Source organism: Aspergillus sydowii, assembly GCF_001890705.1.
Source record: "Aspergillus sydowii CBS 593.65 unplaced genomic scaffold ASPSYscaffold_17, whole genome shotgun sequence".
Taxonomy (NCBI): domain Eukaryota; kingdom Fungi; phylum Ascomycota; class Eurotiomycetes; order Eurotiales; family Aspergillaceae; genus Aspergillus; species Aspergillus sydowii.
The window spans coordinates 249,775-270,345 of record NW_024467875.1 but is presented as its reverse complement, the minus strand read 5'-3'; the positions used below and the strand labels follow the sequence as shown (position 1 = coordinate 270,345).

The following is a 20,571-nucleotide window of genomic DNA, read 5'->3' as shown; positions in this document are numbered from 1 at the left end:
GTACGGGGACTTCCCAAACATCAGAGACGGCAGCCATCCGAAGGATGAATGCCATATTGACAACAATGTGGTCTAGGACCAACAGGGAGAATGTCAGCTCTTGCTCGTGTTTGACTCGAATGCGCGGTCTAAGTCCATTTCTTCGTGGCCTCTGGGTTCCCACCAAGTTATCAGGTCGTCACCTGGGCTTTGCTGGACAGTTGTCTCTTGTCTGGACTGTAAACGACGAGACCAACTGAGCTTCTGCCATGCAACTGATGGTACCTTGGGGAGTTTGCCCGTTCACAGATCGACCTTTACGCGGAGAAGGCATTTTTGGAACGCGGCTTCGCTGGAAGGGTCAATGATAACTGGCTTTCAGATAGGGCTAGCTAGGGACCGGCCTGGGTTTGCCATTGTCCTGCTACCGAGAAACAACACCCAAACCTGTCATTGGACGGAATGGACATGGGCCATAGAGATACTAGGATAATTCAAGATCAAGTCCCCCGGCCTAGAGAGTGGATCGTAAGTCGTCTTGTAGAAACCCCCAGATCGCTCTCCTCGAAACCATCTGTGTAGGTGTATCTTGTCTGACGAATAAGATAGCCCGGTTCAGTTCAGTGGCTCATACACAACACCTTGCTGATGGCACAAGGCGGGGGGTGCTACGAAGATAGAGACCAATGCATATATGGCAAAGTATGACATTAGAGTGCGTTGTAAGCCGCAATAGCACGCAGGATGGCCCTAGAGTTTTCAAAGGACCGTAAAAAAGTTCATAACGTGCCGCCATCAGGGAATGCGAGACATTCAGGAAGCCGTCAGTTTTAAATCAACGGTATATCAATAAACTCGACAGTATGCACCTGACCGAACTGTGCCAATATTGAATAGCCCTTGACATTGTTGGTGGGTTCGAAAACAAACTCAGTATCACATAGAAGGGCTCCTTGTAGCAGATAGCAACTTCTACAAGAAGGATAGTCTGCTGCTTCATTATGGATAGCCAGTAATACGCAATTCATCATTCTGATCAGAAGATGCGGTATGATAGAATTAGGATCGGTTCCACGGAGTATTTGCCCGTACCATGTAGCAGGGTTTCATATGAAGTAGGTGGCATTAACGGATGTGAGAATGAAGGATAAATGGATATAGACTGGCCTCAAATAATACACTCCATGTTGGGTACAAATTTTTATATGAAGTCATGCGGTGTTGAGCATGTGAGGAAGCCCAGAACCTGGTGTAGAACAGTTTCACCAAAGCCCAGATAATCATGCATACCATTCCTTTTGGCGGTGCTCGATCTGGTCAGCCACCAGTGAGACAAGACTGGTGGTATTTTCACGCTGGCACACGGTTCTATTTCAAATAGCCAGTCAACAGCAATATCGGTACCTCGACTTCCTCGCCAGCAGCAATTCGAAAGTCCAGGTCATTTCGGCGATTCATTCACCATGGCACCTAAATAGCGATTGAGCAGAGTTCCCCTCGTACCAGCCAGTCAGCCAGCCAGGTCTGTTTTCGCGATGAAAGAGCTCGTCTTGAAATCAAAGGCAGCTCGCATGTCCTCGAGTCCTTTCGTCAACGCAATATTGTCATCCGGCGCTCACCGCTGAGAGTTCACCCTCTGGCCTAGCTAGCTGGAGGCTAACTGTCTCTCGAATACTTCGTCGATATCGTCATAGGCCTGGCTGGCTGCTGTCATGGCAAGGCAGACAGACTGTATATGTTGCTGTAAACAGACAGAAAACGGACAGAGTGTAATTGCAGATCCTAGTGTCTCGTTCGTACAATGATAGTGGCAGCCCAATACATTCCATTGGTAGTGCTGGCTATCCCATGGCGATGTAGATAACGGTAGGGCTGGACAGTTCTCCGGCTGGAAAGTCATCTGCAAGTAACATAGAGAAGGACTTGGGGAGTCGCCTCCCGCTCCGACACTGTGCATAAAATGGAGATGATGGAGAATACTATCAGGAACGGGCTGTTTGCTTTTCCGTCCTGCTATTGCAAGGTCACAGTTTGCGCTGCATCAGTGCCCTCAGGTGGTTCTGGGGCATATTCAAACACCTTGCGGCTCGTTGAGAAGACCATCTTGGTGGCAGCAAGACCGCAAGATGCTGATTTAGGGCTCCAGACTTCAGAGCCATCATACAGTAGAAGCACGTATCTGACAGTCCACTTCCAGAGGAGCGTTTAGATATGCGATATTATCTGAATTAGTGGGCGTTCGGTGTACCAAGATGATGTACTCTTGCAACTAACCCAAGTCCTCCCACGGAGCTGACCAGCTGGTCCACCAGTAGAGAATGTACCATCGGGATTAGGGCTTTCTTCAAAGACTTTGAGAGATATTAACGAGTCAAAGCCACCTTAGCAGTTACCGGGCCATAATTCCAGTCCCTTCAGAAACGTCTCCAGTTCCTCATTGGTATCAATAATCATGCCCTCTTTTCTCCAATCACCAGTTTGTATTCGAGATAGTGGCAAGGCCACTCTTGAGATGACCCTTTTTTTGCTTATCCATAAACGCAATTCCGTTCATCTACCAGGGAATTAGAACCGACCCGTTCCCGGTGGACTATTCGTCCAATGTTAGCTCCTTGGGGTCCACATAACCTCCAACCCTGCCGGTATATTCTTGGGTAGTGGTATAGAAGAATATCGGCCATTTCATGGGACTGACATGAACATAAATGGCGCATTGCCCGCCAAATACCGCTGCCAAACAGGCAAAGACAGTGGCTAGAGGGTAGTCGAATTGAGGATATATCTTGCAGAGATAGATATCTCGATCATCCGGCGGCCACCACTTCTTTCGAGGACATAACAGCCTTGGTTTGAGTATTGGCACAGCCCCGTATTGATAGCTAGACAGACCATGTTGTATAGGATGTAACTGCAATGCTCTAGCCACTTCAAGGATCCCCAGGTTGTGCGGGTCCATCGGCTCCTCTGGCGTGATGTCTGATTTTGTTCTCACGCTATCTACATAGGCTACGTGACGATGCTGGGTAGCAGTTGTTATGCGTTTCCTGAGGTCCGAGACAAGGCAGCAAACACACCCCGTCATGATCATCAGGTCTGGCATCTCCTGCTGAGGATTTCTGGCAAGTCCCAATGATAATTCGCTGGGGTGACCATTAGGTACTGCCCTAGATAGCAACATTGCCACGGCGGTCAAAGTGATGGCTGATCCAGCTGTCACACGAGTACATCATAAAGGAGAGTCAGGTAGTCATATTAATACTGTGGAATATCCAGATATCCAGCTGGAGAGTTAATTCTTGACCATTGACATTGCTGGCCGCGAGAACCTCGGACCAACGAACAGATCTCGCCTCGTGAGAGGCAGGCGTGGCATGCGGCAGCGGGGGAGAGAGGTGCATGCGAGGGGGTAGAGGGGGTGGAGGAGGAGACCGAGGGAGCAGGTGAATGGCGGCCGGGACAGGCGAAAATTGCAGCGAAGAAGCCGGGGATGAACTGACCTCCGGAGAGGCGGAGACCCGGCCCATGTAGGGCTCTGGCTGCGAGGAGTTGCCATTATTGACGCAGCCAGTGTTATCAGTCCCAGAGATGGTATGTTGTTCCTTTCACCACAGGGTGAGGAGACTGCTGGCATAGCCCTCGTTAGCCGTTCAATATCATCGTAGACAGCAAGCGAGGTGGATGAGAACGACAATCTGTTCTCACCATACAGGCCCAACAAAGTAAGCGGTGTTCCTATGACAATTGGACAAGGTTACCGTCCCCAAGGTCCTTGGAACAAACTAAAACAGAACCAGGAATGGGGTAAGTGCTTCCACGACTTGACGCTTGTGGTATACTGAGGCCTCTCGATGACCCCCAGGATTGAGGTCGTTTTCTGAAAATTTGCATTTCCATTTGGCCTCATTGCATTGTTGACAAGGTACAAGACGTGATATTGTCGGGTTCGGAATGCAGAACCTTGCAGCGAGCCTCATCTCTTGGTTGATGTCTTGCGTATTCTACTGCGTGGAGACGAGATGGTAGCTGTATCCAATCCACCCGATTAACGACTTCACTGGCCACCGGCATGACAGTACATGCGATTACGTCTCATTCGACATAGGAGTCGTACGTCGTTGAATCCAGTTGTCGGGTCTCGGAGGGAGAAGGACTGGATTAGATTCAGAACCGGTAAGGCAAAGTTCTGGAGGGACCATGCTGGTAGAGATCGTGGTTCCATAACTAAAGCGACAATTTCCTCAGGGTACGCGGCGAGGCCAGAAAGGTATGGATTCATTTCGCTGATTGCTATCACTCCATCTCTGGAAGGACTTGGCCCTGTTCGTTTCTACCAGCTTGAACGTACCTGGTCAGGTAATCCATTTCGATCTGGAAGGTTTGGTAGATGACTTGAGATTGCAGTGCCGCATAATGAGAAGCTTCCTCTTCTGGAGTTATCTCGCTCCTGAGGGTTTGGACTGTGAAGGTTTCTCGAATCGGTACCACCGGTATGGAAACCTCTTCGGGTTCGGTTCTGTGTTGCGAGCGTTGCGTTGGTCTCGACCAGCTGGCCTTCTTTCCATGATATGCGTTTCACCATGATGTGGTTGAGCGGGTATATGTGCCAGCGCATGCTTCACCTGCATCCCGAAGATATAAATTTCAATCACAAGACAGCCCATGATTGGTATTGAGCCTAGAATGGGGCACATGTCATGGTGGTACCTTGAAGTGTGCGTCTCGCGACTGCAAGGCTCTGTAGTCCGTCCAGTAGCAAGACCAAGGAGACATTCACAGTTATTTCGTCGGTAATTGCGCAGGTAGTATTCGGACTTTGATTCCGTTAGTCCATGATTATATATCAGAAACATATAATAAATACTTGCAAACTGTGTTGACACAGCATTTATCGATCTGACGGTGGACATCCATAAACCAGGCCATCTGGCTTGCTCTTCTGAAACGCCGTCGATACCTAGAACGCCAAGGCAGTGATAGTCATCGTGATGGTTATATCTCAATGTTCTCTGACTCATGTAGTTTGTCTCCAATATCGCTGACTTGGCAGTATTTCGTTTAGAACCCGGTCGTCGCTCCTGTAGGTCTAGAACAGTCGAGGTGTACAAGGTAACGAAGCTGTCCCGGAACGCTATTAACAGGGATAGTTGATCAACTCGCATCAGTGAAGTGTAAGTGGATGGATGAGATTAAGAGATCTTGTGAGGGCCGATGATACTCAGTAAAAGACCCTTAGAGGGAAGACGGACTTAGCGTGCGGAATTCGCCATGGTGGAATGGATAAAGACTTGAAGGGAAAAGAGAGGGCTCACCTGGCAAAAGGGAGTAGGGTGGTATTTGTCTGACTAAACTGACCAGGTAGCCTAACCCTAGAACCAGAGTAGTTCAGAAAGAGTATAGACTCCGAAACCCCCCTGTCCAATTTACATGCGAATATGAACCAGAACAGCCATTACACTTTTGCCCAGGCCATGTTCGAGGACGGACCATCAACAAACGGAACCAACTGCTCAACCGTCGTTTGCATTGGATTTACAAAGTCCAAGGCGTCGACACCCCAATCGCTAGGCGGAGCGAGTCATGAAGTTATCAAGCTGATCTGCCTTGATTGTGGAGCGCTCTTCAACGCAGGATGTGTTCTGCTTAGGATGTGCGTGCAGTTCATGTTGCTGTCTCACGCACGACAGGGAAGATATCTCACCACCAGCGCAAGCAGCCATAGATATTTTGATATGCCAAGGTGGACAAGAGCCCAGTCCCCCTAACCCTAACTTCCCGCTAAGTCGGCATCGGACGGGCGCTTGCTTGCCTTACTACGTGGGGTCGCTGTGAGGTCTAAGTTATCGAGACTGTTCTCTTGTCTTGGGTTGACTTCACAGGCGATGGCCAGGAGTGGGCCAGTAGAAGAACAGAACGGGGATAGAAGCATGAATGTCCGGGATGGACTGTAGAAGTTACTTGTTACTGCTGCCTGTGTTGTATACCTGGCACTTCGCGGTGAACGATATTCAAGTTGCCACAGTCAGGCTCTTTCTGTCAGTTTAGTAGAGCTCTGCGTATTCGGTGCGGGCATGTAGCCCTTTCAGGCTGCCTATAACCATATATGTGCTTCAATATGGCCGTCATCCGTACGTTCAGGAGAGCCTGGATTATTATCACGCTCATTAAGTAGACCAGGCCCAATCTCGGTAACGCATGGGTCAATAAAACGACGGTAAGTATAAGACGGAGTGAAAGCAAAAGCCCACTCCACCAAAATGCGCACCATGGAAATTGTAAGACGGTGTTCTTGTAATAGACAGAAACCACAAGGGACATCTCTTGACGGGACGGTTTCCCGGTCTGCAAGTAGAATACATCATGAAGTATGCAGTGGACGATGCGTCGTGGAATATACGAATCAACGCGGCAGGTTGACAGCTTTGTTTCCACAAGTGTGGATGCAGTAATTTTGCAACCAAGGATAGAGCTTGTGGTATTGGCTTTTGCATTTGAAAAGTTAGAGGCCATGGAACGAGACGTAGCCGTATGGCGGCCTCGTTTTCATCGAAGCGGCTGAAACAGATTCGTAGTCGGTTACAGGTTTGGCTAGCAATGTTGGCTTGACTGGTACAGAAATATGACAGAACGTACTGAGTATCTGCAGCTTTCTGCTCATATATCAAGTACTCGGGCCCGTATTGTTTGCAAGACTGAGATTGAGGTTCGATCGACGACAGACGAAACCGAACAATGGTAAATTTGAGGGAATGCCCTGTGCTCAGTATTCGTGAACTTGTCGGCAATGACAAGCAAAACATGGAATCCAGAGTCATTTTCTGTACGCGGCACGAGGAACACCGTCAGTAACGTAGATATTAAGAGTAAGGGCAATGGCGGTCATTTCTTTGTGGTCGTCCGAAAGCTCCAGTGGCTTAAGCGCGAATGCGCATTTGCCCCAGAGGCCGTGGACCATTGGTCCAAGACACTCAGGAACAGGAGCAGCGTGGAGGTTACCGTGGGGTTTATGTTTTGCATGCATTTTTTCAAGGCCTTGATTATTTTGTTGATCATGGGTCAGTTTGAAACGCCTTTTGCCATTGAACGTGGAATGTCGAGCCAGGGCTCGTTCACGACAAGTCGACGACACCTTGATGTTTTAATAGAGTAGATCGTCGGGACAAGCCATCGGCGTTCGGGAATCACGTAGCTGGCAGTCAGAAGCAGTGGTGTGTGATGCGACTGCTCGAGATTGAACTCTTTGGCAGATAGTAGGAAACGCCTCAGCCATCTTCTGATAGATCCTCGCTGTAGGAGTGACAGAGAGCAGTTGAATCAGCCCGTCTTGAAAATGTCGAGTATGCAAAGGCCTTTTAGAGCCATGTTCACCTCAGTCAGGAGCACGATAGACAGTTCACGCCGTGATGCCGTTTAATTGGGACCGTAAACTTCCGCATGCTCTTACGGGTTGATCGGCGTCTTCACGTCTTGTTCAGGGCTGATGGCTCCCTCCTGGCAATCCAGCAAGCAGGTTTTCCCCTCGATATAGTTGGTATTGCGAGGAGCCGAAGGAGCCTTCAGATGCTCAACCCATACCTGGCACTCGGAATCCAATAGAATACAACTTGAAGCGTGTTTCGGCGGTAGGAGCCATTTGTTTCATTTCATAGAGTCGTCCCGCTCCGCATTTTGCCTTTGTTTCGGACAGTCAGGCCAATATCTCTGGGAAGGACATTTCTGCATCTGGTAAACTAGCGGGAGTGATACTGGGCCGGTTGTATGCCATGTTGGCTCGGGAATGTCAGTTGTACTGGATAGATGACCGACTCAAATGTATATATCGAGACATCATTATTAGGAGTCACAGAGCACGCACCGCTGCTTGGTTGTAGGACGGCTTCAAACCGACACAACCATGGCTGCTTTAGTTCATTGTTTGGCTTTGGCACTTCGTGGAAGGCCCTGTCAGGTGTCAGAATAGTCAACGACGGCCATTCCGTGCGGGTTTGCACTGCTATCATCTTCGTCAATGACAGTTCCAGTTCCAGTTCCAGCAAAGGCAGAGAGAGAGACCGGTGAGTCAAAGTGCTCGACGGTCTTACTAACGGCAGCAGCAGATTAGAATAGAAGCCAAGCCGTTCTTTTGCATCGGATAATGCGCGTCCTAACTTGGCAATGGTAGTCGAGCTGTAACCAGGGCACCATCTACCTTAAACAGTGGGAAGAAGTGTTTGACGCAGAGTACAAAGGAGTACAGCAGTGGGTTCCTTTCCGAAGCCTGATGCGTAGAATATACTGCGAGATTGGCATTGCAGAACAGCCATCAAAAAACCACTTTGGTGTTTCCGCGCCGTGACATGCTACCATTTGTGAAGCCGCGAATGGAGACCCTTGTCGGAGCAAGATGAGCTAACCCTGACCCTCCATCTCCGCGATAGTTGAGCAAGTTGAGCAATTTGAGCACTGCCGTCATTGCAGGCCTTATCACAGAGGATGTATATACAGTCAAGCCCTATATCCAGAGCGTGAGTACCATCCAGGTACCGACGGTGCAAGTATAACAGTATCATGACGCTCGTGGGAAAGACCACGCCAGTATGATAAACCCGCCGCCGACTGTTTCAGCACCAAGCCAGTGTAAACATTTATCCTTATTCCGGTCCAGATTCAAGTTTCGATTGCTCGTTCTGCAGCAAAAAGCCGACGCAGACCACATTCTTGGATCTTCCTGACGGCATGCCTCGCCTGGTCCATGATTCTATGCTTGCACCAAGTAGTGTAACGCAGACGGTTCTGAGTTTATAAACAAGATAGAAGCCTGCTTCACTTCCACTAACATCGCATATCTAACCCCAATAACTGACTGGAGCTGACTGGAGGCATAGTGAGACGGTCATCCACTGGAAAGCAGCAGCGCGAGAATATCAGAGTAGTCCCTGAGTATTCCACCCCTGTCTAGGATAAGAGAAGCAACAACCTGATTGCCTCGGGCGTCGGATTCATATAGATCCAATCCTCACCCCAGCCGTCATACCCGCATGTCCATCCGTCCGACCCCGGTAGATCCGTGTCCTCGGTACCTTTGTGAGAGAGTGAAGTAACGGTTATCAAGCTCTTTCTGTACCCGTTCTGTATCTCCATTGGCGGAATCGAGTCACCGATCAATCGGGAAGCAGCAGTCAAATCCGGATTCTCATCGTCTAAGCCCCTGTGTCATGGTACTGTTTGTTCCGTCTGAACGTTCCATCTGAGCTCCCCGGCCTGAAATAGTACAACACATCGGGTATTCGAAGACCATCGGTTTTACTGCGCATCGGGAAAGCACCCCCGACCTGGCGATGGCGAGGAATACGCAGCGGGCCAGGGACACATCCATCCAATGTTGATGAGCCCATATTTCCGGAATACGCTTTAAATGTGGAAACAGCATTAGAAGCTCTCCTGCGTGCGTACACTATACCCTAGCTGCCGGTCAAGGAGCTGTCTTGCTTGCTTGTACCCATGCAAATGCAAGAGACCATAGTCTGGGAGCGTGGACCGGGTCCATTCAAAGAATGGATAGTCCGAGGCCTAAGCACCGCTCTTTTTTTTTTTCAACATCCTTGCGGTAGTTTGAGATGTCTCTCCATGGACTAACTGCATGCTCCAAAAGTCCCAGCTCCGCAGTTGCATTCGCGCGCCCAACTACACCAGTGAACCGAAACCGCAAAAGGGACGGGATATAAGATCAGCGCGAGAGCCGACCCTCTCCACGGGCTGACTAGAGCTGCTGACCTGACAAGGAGGTAGGCCACGGATAGCTACAGGTTTAACCGCGGAGTGAGGTATGAACTACGCCTCCGCAGGTAGATGAACCAATTCCCAACGCGGTGGCAGCCGGAGAGTATAACCATTGAATCTGCCCCTGATGGGACGGTTGCTTTTCGACGAGACCGCCACTGGGACGTCGGGGATGTACGAGTCGAGTACCTCTGCGTTCCCTACACGGTGGCAGCGCACGCAGAGTATGTCCATCAGATCTATTCTCGCGATGGGGGCCTATTGTTCCACTGTAACAGGAACCGGAGGCTCCCCGTTCTATTCCTCTGGGAGTTCCCCCAGAGTGAGGTCCGAGGTTGATAGGACCGTGGGGAGTCGGTATAGCTAAGGTAAGAAGCGTGTCCGTTCCTCTGAAAAAAGGACGGCAAGGGGAGGCTAGACAGGCAGAGGGAAAGGGACTGCAGGCAGCATCACAGCAAAGGCATGCGTCGGAGCGCGAGAAGCAGCAGGTGCACCCTACTCAGCGGAGGAGATCTCTTGCTGCTAGCTAAGACTGCCAGAAAAGCCGGAGTAGGCGCCTCTGATAGAACCATTGGAGAAGACGATGGTCTTTCTGACCCACTTGCGTATTTTCCACTTCACAAAGAAGGTTTTTGGAGCCACCTAGGACTTTGTCAACTCTACCATGAAGACTGAAGGAGTGGTACTGCGTCTCGGCTATTGCCAGTCCACTCTAACTAGAGGTTTGGGTGTCTCTGAACTATGGATATAGCACGAATTGGCCTCGAAAGCAAATCCCATCTTATAGATGGAGTATCCGTACGGTGATGGAATTAACTTGACGTGTCTCAGAATCGGGAGGACTGGAAGCGGCCACTTGTCTCGTGCTGATCCTGCACCGCCTAAATGGCCATGCCAGTAATATGCAGCCCGAAGAGTTGAGAAGGACCAAGTGCAGGACGCGGAGATTGAACAGGTGGCAAAGCCGAGCTGGTAATGCCCTAATACCGAAGATGATTGCCATGTTCTCTGAGCTCTGGGAGCCTAGGACAATCAATCAGGCTGTACTCAAGCATTTCAGAGAACAGGACTGCAAGGTCGGTGACGCAAAAGCAAAATTCAACAGGGGTAGCAGCAATCTGGATTCGCTAGAAGGTTGGAGATGCTACCATTGTTGTAGCCCGACAGGTAGTGGTCGAAATAACGATGATAGCGAGATGATATCAAAGGGCAGATAGTCTAGAATATAGACTTTAAAAAGAGCTCTCCTACTCCTCCTCCACCCCAATAACCCAGACCAAAACCATGCTACTACCCTCCATAGGAGCTGGGTCACCGGTATTACCTGTTATTGGTGGCAGTATTCAGTTCCCTGGCCCTGTCTTGCAACCCTAACCGCCTCTTGGGCATCCCGGAACACAGCAATTGGAAGTCACGGTAATAAGCGAGAGGGAAAGCGTGGATAAGCTGTCATGCTTCCATTCTGATTCCTATCTCTTCGGACGGATCTTCATTATCCAAATTGTAGAAATCCATCGCACCCAACAGTCATTCTGCAGTAAGCGTGACGGTTCCTGATGCACTATCAGGTACCATCGGAAGGAACTTCATCGATGTGTTCCTCGGCACTGTGCTTTCGGACGGGTTGTTCAATATCGCGTTATCGATGAAAAACAGTTCTTCCATATCATATAAGATATTGGAGCCAGCTGCTCACCACCAATCATCTGGTAGTGAGGGAGGCAGAGTGAGCTAAGCAGGACGAAGCGAACAATGATGTTTGATAGTCAAAGCTGCCAGGAGAGGCACCCGGTAAGGTAGGTGTCGCTGCCCGCGAACAGGTGTGGTGGTAAAACGATCGCTGGGCATTATGGTTAATGGCTTCGAAAACGAAGTTGTCGAATATTAATTCAGTCTTAGTCTTTGAGCTCTTCGCATGTCAGCGTAGAGAAGCACTTAGGGCTAATGAAGAGATGCGGCTTGAATCCGACATGTGGCCTGAGGCCTCAAGAAACACACAACCATCCAGTTGTGCCTAAGTGCTGCAGAAACAGTGTAACATCCGTTGCAAACAAGAGAAAGGGGATCTCTATTAAAAAGAGAAGGCTCCCTATGCCAGGTCTTGCCATCCGGCAGCCCGAATTAAATCCCTCCAGGCCGTAGAAATAGACAGAAGTGCCGCTGTATGTCCCTGATGGGAGTTGTAGATTGTCTGATTAAATTGAACCAGCATGAACGGGCTGAAGCGGTGCATCATTCCCAGTAAGATTGCCGTCGTAGACAGACTAGGGGATTCACGGATACGGGAATCTTTGCTGTCGAATGCGAAGGCACATCGATTCGTTTTACAGCAAGAACTTTGCAGGATTCATTCTCATCAAGCAATTCACTGACGTCTCGTTAGGCTATCAATAACCCCCTGTAATTGCTTCATGAAATTGTGTCCAATCCATCTGACTTCTTCCTTGTAGATAGATATTTGGGTAATCCTTCATTATATGGTGTTTTAGGTGGTGCAAAGAATGTTCTGTTGGGTTTAAACCGGGTGAGTATGGAGGCGAATCGACAACCCATATGCCATGATTTGGAGACCAGGATATCAATATCATGATCGTATGGGAACAAGCGACCACCTGCAGCACGGAATATAGCCAATGCCTTGAACATATGCCGGCCACCCAGAATCCAGGTTTTCTAGTTAATTACTCCGACAGGGCAGGTAGTGGTTTTCCGAATTCAGTTTGATAGCTGGACAAGTGGCCGCTGGAATCACTGTAGATAGTCATCGCACGCGGGGTCTCGTCCGTGGAGAGAGCATGAAGTCGAGTCACACTGACAGCTCAGGCGGGTTGCACATGTTAGCTTGAGACTATATTGTTTCTCATCATTACTCATAGTGTTCTGGGGGTGCTGCAGGACTGAAGACTTCCTGAAGTACCTCCGGAAGTACCGGTGTATATGAACCCGAATAGTTGATCACGGCCAGACATGTACTGGGCCGGGAAGACTGGACACGCTGCACACTTGTTTGCATCATGGGTCCACCAAATACACCTGTAATGCTTGGAGATGTGGCCCTCCTGCGCAGCAGTGGTGAAGGTTCAGCCCGAGAGAGCCAGTTGCATAGGATGCCAGAGCTATCTGGCAACCTGATTTCTCATCAAGCCGTCTCCATGGTGTCCTGTTAATAGAGCGAGACAAGCCACCTGAGGTGCCGAAAGTCAGGCTGATAGAACAAGTGCCCCGAGTGAAAATGTGTATGGGGATATCACTTGTCATTTTCCCTGTCCATCTGACGTACGTAGCATGTCGCTGTTTGGCCTTGAGTCGCTAGTCACTTTTCTGTGATGGCTGAATCCTCGATACGAGTAAACGACTTCTGACAGCTTCACGGGTTGGCAGAAATATAGGTTACTGGAAAAGGGACTATTCTGCTGTCTGGGGTGTTGAATATTAAACGCAGTGACCCCGGTATCACCACGAACGGTCGATTCGGCTGCCCAGCACATATCGACAGATTTAGGGTATGCAAGAAGAGTCTGTAGCGGGCATGAACTTGGATGGTCGTCGTATCCCGCCCTGCTTTGTAGGAGCAGACTTTAGTATCACGTCAATCTACTCCGTTGAACAGACGAAAGACACAGCACAGACCACAGTGACAAACCACAGCTCCGATATGAAGAGCAAAGGCTAATGTCGTAGGATATCCAGCGGACGACGAGAATATTCTCCAGAAAACCCGCGAAGGATCGTTGGCCAAGGATGCCTTTTATTTTCGGTACGCCCGCATGGCCCAGGCGGCGGTGGACCTGGTATATATCGTCCTGTGTGAGTGCTGCGATGATTTCGAGGTCGTTACTTTCTAGCTCAGGTGTTATAGCAATGAGTGTCTTGGTGTTTGGGTCTTTCTGGTAGGTATTAATGACAGGGACTCCTTGCCAAATGCGTGTCGTTCCAATTGCAATATCAGTGTTGACATCCCGTAGAAGCAGGTCCTTGGGGTTCCAATAGAATCCCATTTCGTCGCGCGCGGTCGTTGACGACACGAGGTTGAATGGCAGTTGCGGATTGAAGTACGCCATTGTTCTATACTCTCTACACCCCCCGTCGATTGTTCGGATGCGTAGTATGATCGTGCCGTGACCTTTCATGCTTGCATCGCCGCCTCCCGCGGTGGCGTGTTTATATGCTTTTTCGTTCGGGCCATACTCGTGGTAATCAATAAAGATGTCTCGATCTCCAGTGATTGTCCGGGCCGCCCCGACTTGACAACACTCAGTATAGTGGCACGAGTGTGAGTCAAGCTGTATCATATTTCAACCGTGACTTCCAGTGGCAATGTCGTAGATCGCTGGTAATCCACATCATCGGGCCTTGAAGAATAGTCAAAGCAGACCAAACAGCATGCGGCTTTCTGCATGTCGACATGCCATCGTGGGCTGGACTTGGCATGACGAGTTCCGTCAGTCGCTGCCGTATCTTGCCTCCTTATTAAAGCCTTGAGCAGGGACTGTTGATTCAGATGAATTCATGGAAATGTATGGTATATGCCGGAGGTCCTTATTGAGAGCAAAGATCGTTTGGAGTTGGTAGATCAAACATATCCCACTAGGTAGTTGGCGTAATGTGCTGTATGCAGATGCCTGCTGGTGGTTGAAGAGAACGCTTCTTCATAGCCATCAAGGCCGTCACTACCTTCATATAGATCAATAAAAGGCAGGGACAGACTATTTGTATTTTGGTATTTTTTCCGGATGGTCCAGTGCTTCGTTGAATATCCTGGCTAGGACTTCGATTAAGGGTCCCAGGGGAGATACTAAGCCCCTCACACCAGCTGTTCCACCCCTAGATAATCCACGCCGAGGCGTCTACATGTCATCACAAAGATACCGGGTTGCAATTGCCGGACTGTTCGGAGATTGGAGGAATCGATGAGTGATTGGAGAGGAACCTCCGCCAGCATACAAATAGTGTATCTTCTCCTTGGTCGACAATCGAAAAACAGCACTGTACGGGCGTTTTAATAGTGCGAAGCCGAGAGGCATTGTTATCTGATCCGACAGATAGGGACATTCTGATGCAAACCAGACACGGCCCCAGAGTGAATAGAACGATGCGTCGGTGGCTCGGGAAAGCTGTTGAAGAATCTCTCGGTGTCATCTTGTTGACTTCTTGAGGGTTGAAACCATTCACACCTGTCTGTTCCTTCAAATAGTTCTCCTATTGATCATGAGATTCATAAGGGTTGATTTGCCTCAGGCCGGGGTACTGTTTATCCTGACCATGGAGGAAGTGTCCAGGCGTAGGAAAATCTCTTGGGAGACCATCTGGTGATGACCAGGAAAAAGAAGAATGATATGGAGAAGTATGAAGTGTTGTCAGAGACCTAGCAACAAGGTCGCTGTAATGCTGCGGGTGGATGGCTGGCAAAGAACGTGAACTGCAACCATATATCCTCTGCCAAGTTCTCAACACCACCAGTATTCTAGTGCTGCGGGTTTTCAAATGGTATAAAACAGGTAGATGAACCAAGGCAGGAATATCGGCTGCACCATTGTAAGACATGTGGATTCCGAAAACAACTCTCAAGGGGCCAGCCTGCTCTCTCTGATGCACTGTGCTGGTATAACTGACTGTAGCCGTATTGAATGTCGAGAAAGACGGTGGTTCGTTTGCATCCGTGAGTGAGTATTCTCTGTTGTCTACCCAATTATGTATGTCAGCACGCAAGTTCGACAACAGAATGAGTGTGGAGTAGAACTCTAAACGTTGGCATGCGTCCACTGTGTCACGGTATTACTTGATGAAGCCATTTGCTGTTGTATAGTCGGTACGCTTCATCGCTGCTAGCTTCATGGCGCCAAAGCGTGCTTGGACGATCCCCTGTCTCTCAACGATCTTTTCGATTGCTGCAAAAGCGTCGTCAGCATATCCCGTCTCCATTGGCCAGTGCTCGAGCATTTCCTGCACCTCTTCTCTTCTGTCACCTGGGAGGTGAGCCAAAGGCCCACTTGGAGGGAGGCCGCCTTAGCAACCGAGCAACCCAGCAACCCAGCGTTTAAGACACTTAGAGTCTAATCCGTCTCATCCTTCTTTTCAGTACCATCCATAATCAGCTAGATAATCATGGCAGAGAGAGACGGCAGGACGCAAGCCACCATGCCTTGTAAATATCATTACATAGCTCGCATGTATGATAGAGAAGCGATTTAGCCTTGCAGAGAAAGATCTCAACCCGCCAAGTCCAGCTATAGATAGCCGCGATAAGATCAGTGTTGTCATAGTGGTGTATTTTGGATGGATGCTGGGGACACTTCCAGTCATGTCCCTTCAGTCCGCAGTCTGAACAGACAGGACATCGCAGGCAGGCTCGAATGGCATGGTTATGGTGGGGTATGTTGTGAGGGTCCACCTTTTGCAGTATACCAGGGCGCCCCTTTCTCAGACTGGAGTCATAGAGCAGACATTCGTCACCGTGGCCTATAGAAGCAAGATGACGTGAACAGAACTGTGAACAGCCTGTTTGAAGAAAGAATTATATCCAGAGTTTAGTATCCAAGATTGACTGCTGCGCTCCATCCAAAAGCAGATAAGCTGAATAGGTGATCGAGCTGTGGCCATGAACGCCGGTCTCCTGCTGCAATGCCGGCCAACTGGAGTACCGGAACGTCCTTTGGCTTTATGGGCGTGTCATTCGGGCAGGACGTGGCAGTTGTCTGGGAATGTGAAGCCTTTACGTCCTATAGGAGTTTCTCCATAGGTGCGTCGTATATGCCTGTCGTATATGGTGCTAGCACCGTTCCAGGAAATGGTGTAAGGAAAGCCTATGAAGCCAAGGTGCTTTCCGCAATAGTAAAACGCAGCCAATATTGGCGGTTGTCATGGGCTGCTTCTTGAAATTCACCTAACGTAAACAGAAAGAACAGAACGTCAGCCGTAGACGACATCGGGCAGTATTAGCAAGGCAAATATAAAGCTTACCCGGCTGAGATTGATCGTAATGCATGCCTTGACAGTCGCCCCGGGAGTTTCTAACCATCCTCTTGCGTCAATCGCCAGCCGAGGCGCAGATTCCGAGACCCCGACTTCGAGAACAACTGCCAAGTTACCTGCTAATTCAGACTAAACAAGCCTGTGATAAGCGCGGGAATCTTAATTCACCAGGAGCCCGGTCAGAAGTGATACGAGTGTTTGGCGGATTTCAAAGATCTGTTACTATCGGATGCAAGAAAGTTGAAATCCTCTGCACCGACGCCTGAAAGCTCCAGAACCGTGATGCGTTCATAATGGTTGGAATAAGCGAGGCTCGTGTGATGGAGTAGTAAAGAGTTCTCGAGGAAAGTGTATGAAGACCGACAGTAAAGATAAACGGGATGAGGAGTTTTAAGAAAGGAAATCCTGAATGGTGCGGCGGAACTGTCCAATTGATGGTGGATAGGAGGACCATTGGACTGGATTCTGTCACCCTGGGTATGGTAGATGTGGAAGTGTAGAGTTTGTCATTGCCTTGGTGAGTATTCGACAACATATCTCCAGATTGATTTCAAATCGATGATAATCAGTGACGCGAAGATTCCATCGAACGACTCAGCGTCCTTTTGGTGCTGATTCTGCCGTTGCATTTGCTGTTTGCGATGTAGTTGTCTGTTAGGGTTTATAGACCAGTCAGCGAAGTGGCAATATACTCCACACACCCATCGCCAGCAATATTGTGGCAGCTTCTAAGCGTGCGGCTAGAATGGCCTCGCGGTATTAACTTTAGACCCAATATCGCTCGAGTAAAAACCAACAGCACCAAGTGTGTCGCCGGAGTCGTATATGACAACTGCGTCCGCGGCGTTCCGCCCCTGTCCACGGAGGACCAAATGGCATAATAGAGAGAGGGCTGGGCTGCATTGATTGTCGAACAACGAACCATAGTATGTCCTGTGATGCACAGCTGCAGGAACTCTGATAGTCACAGATCACGGTTGCGGGATAACGCAGGAATCAAAGAAGGAGACCACCGTGTTCCAGGAAGGAAATCAACACCAAAAATCTAGTGCCGAGATAGTCCCGCCCTAGGAGGATATGCGGGGTATCATAGCTTCCATTGACAAAGCGAAGACGTGGTCGATCAGTTCGGATAGAAGCAAGGGAGGGAAAAATGAAGTGGACACGGCGCGAAGGCACACAATTAGGGCATTGGGGGTATCGGCGGATAGCCCAAGCCCCTGCTCCATTTGGTATTCAGGTATCGGCTTATGGATGCGAACAGTGTACCAAGTCACGAAACACCATATATCGACTCTACGGAAAGGCCGCAATTCGTCTTCAAGGCGTCAAGCTGAACTTGTTAAGCAGGTACAACAACGGGAGCTGCTGACTGGTGGAAGGATATAATATATCGAATAGTGTGCTCTATCGCTTGGACACGGTTATGCTAGTTGCGGGTTTCGGTAACCAAGTTAGTTCGCCCAGAAATAGTCTTGTCAGTGTATGAAGAGCGTCCACCGTCCATGTAGCCACCACGTAGCCCAAATAAGGAGCTCAAACAATGAATCATTTTGTACCTCACTCTCGAGTCAATCAGCCTCTGCTGACGTTGGAAAAGGAGGAAACACAGGTGATCGACAAGCAGGTTCCTGCCTCTGCGTCGCGAACTCAACCGGCGTTGTCTAGAGCAGCCCTACTGCAGGCTTCGTCCGTTGAACACGACATCCCAAGTTTGTCTGGAGATCGTTGGCAGAAGCATCGCCGCTACTTCTCATGTCGTTGGCGTTGAAGGCCGCTCGTTATGCTGTCTAACATTACCAGAAACTCGGACTGAGTTTTGGACTGCTGAATGCGAGATTGCACGGATTGGCATGCATTCGAATGTTATAATGGTGTCAACCCCGACGCCGACATTGGCCAGAGGGTATTGCGAGACATTCTTGATAATTATTTCGTTCTCAGTGGTTAGGTCGACAACTCCCGACTGTAGCGCTCCGGTTGTCGTGCTCGGGTTTGTGCTCATGGCAATGCAGTGTCTGGCCTTTGTGATCCGACAATGTCTCGTTATCCGGCGGATACCCATGTTCATTATTAATACCCTTGGGCATATTGTTGTATGCTTTGGGTGATGATTTTCGGTCAGGTAAGTGGGTGTTCGTTTGGAGTATGAGAATGAGTTCAGCGAGTCGTTGGATGTAGTTGAAGATATTGTTATATACCACCTTGTACCACATTTAGATTTCTCATCTATGGTCTCTTGTCAATGTCTCGTTATCCAGCGGATTTGATACCAACGCACATGAATGCTGGCAGATAGGGCGGGCAGTGCGCGGTAAAGCAAAGAAATTTCAGATATAATGTTATCAGCCCGTATTTGTACTGCCGAGCTCGATGAACAACTGTCATGTAACTCGACTGTCATGTAAGTCGAGCATTGGTCAGCACAGTTGCTAGCCAGGCATTTCGAATCGAGATAGGCTGGCTGGGTTGACTGGGTCCTGGTTTCTCTCCCTAGTCCCGCACTTTTGATGAAAAGAAAACAACAATATATGGCCTTTTCCGGCACATATCGGAGAAAGCATCTTATGGCAGCCTCTGAAGGTACCATTTGGCGATAGTAGATGAGTCGGTGAGGTAGATTCCAAAGATGCGTCGGGCGCTTTGGCCCCAGCCGTAATAAAGTCTAGCGGTAGTCCTCCATATGCAAAGACCTCATGGAGCCAAGTCCCATCCACGAAACAGGCCAAGATGGAAACAGCAAGTACCTATCACGACGTCTTCTGGATCGACCACCGAGTGATGTTCATGCCTTCTCTGCTTCACTCGGGTTGTCATTCGGAAGAGACCAGCTGATGTCATATCCAGGCCTCAGAAAGAAGGCCTACCGTTTCAAGAGTATCTTGCATCAGCATCATGATGATGTTGACTTAGCAGCCGAGCAGAGCAGAAGCGTGTAGAAGCTTGGGCCAGTGACTATCTCCCGTCTCTCTGGGGCGTTTCATGCGGTGTAGATTGGCGGGAAGAATCGCTGTTGGGATCATCACATAGCGAGCAAAGCAGGGTTCCTGATCTTAGATACGAATAAAGATCCGCTTTTATTCACTGACGACGACGGTGCGGGCCGCTCCGGAGTCATATATCCATGGGTTTTCGGGTTTGGCTATGGGTAATATTATGCTATGCTGCATTTCCTGGAACAGCGCCCTCGCTGGGTGTATCTTCATATCTGTGGCTTTAACCAGTGTCCAGTAAAGGCACAGAGGTTCGAAATGACAGATACTGTACATTTGTGACGTTGGACCCTGACCGGTGGTTGGCGAAGCGAAGAAGGCTGGTATTTTCAACGCCTGCCTTCCTCGTGGCCAGCAGCCACTGTTCCTCGGCCGTTGGAAAGGTTCGAAATGGTGAAGTACCTGCAACGGAGGATTGGTGGAGTGTACCTAAATCGCTTTCTTTGACTGTACAAAATGCGCAATCGTCCCGGAACGAGTACTGGTAACCAGTGTATGTAGATGTTGAACTGTTGTCGACTTTGTGAGATATGACGACTGCTCTCGTGGTTAGGGCTATCGGCTGGGCCTGAATAAGAAAACGACAGAACAGCGGCACATCCATTCTTTCGGCAGACTTTTGGGTATCATTTGATTCGGAAAGCAGTGTTTTGACTTCCAGCCTTTTGCTGTCGACAGCAGGACATCCCCTGAGGATCGCATTAATTCCGATATTGTTTCCGGAAGAAGTGACTGCATCTGTATCGACTCCGGCGTGGAACATGATCGAGTTTCTCCCATTTAGGATCAATGATCCTTAAGCGGTAGTCCTAGCATTCAGCCTGGACCCATGAATCACCTCTGCCAGTGGTGGCCGGCCGGGAAGGTCAGG

The 20,571-nt window shown here is 49.4% G+C and overlaps 3 protein-coding genes across 3 annotated transcripts; all 3 read right to left on the bottom strand.

Moving 5' to 3' along the window:
* Nucleotides 1-4,182: 4,182 nt before the first annotated feature.
* Nucleotides 4,183-5,293, bottom strand: ASPSYDRAFT_542207 (uncharacterized protein). The gene is made up of 2 exons (XM_040848817.1): nt 5,289-5,293; nt 4,183-5,107 (listed from the first exon to the last, which is right to left on the bottom strand). The coding sequence occupies exon 2, from the start codon at nt 4,992-4,994 to the stop codon at nt 4,413-4,415; it is 582 nt and encodes a 193-aa protein (XP_040696906.1). The 5' UTR covers nt 4,995-5,107; nt 5,289-5,293; the 3' UTR covers nt 4,183-4,412.
* A 7,863-nt stretch (nt 5,294-13,156) lies between these two features.
* Nucleotides 13,157-14,480, bottom strand: ASPSYDRAFT_542002 (uncharacterized protein). The gene has a single exon (XM_040848815.1). It carries the CDS (start codon nt 14,025-14,027, stop codon nt 13,320-13,322), a length of 708 nt encoding a protein of 235 aa, XP_040696905.1. The 5' UTR covers nt 14,028-14,480; the 3' UTR covers nt 13,157-13,319.
* A 5,443-nt stretch (nt 14,481-19,923) lies between these two features.
* Nucleotides 19,924-20,463, bottom strand: ASPSYDRAFT_36654 (uncharacterized protein; the record flags this gene model as incomplete). The annotated part of the gene is made up of 1 exon (XM_040845452.1): nt 19,924-20,463. The coding sequence occupies one exon, from the start codon at nt 20,461-20,463 to the stop codon at nt 19,924-19,926; it is 540 nt and encodes a 179-aa protein (XP_040696904.1).
* Nucleotides 20,464-20,571: the final 108 nt, after the last annotated feature.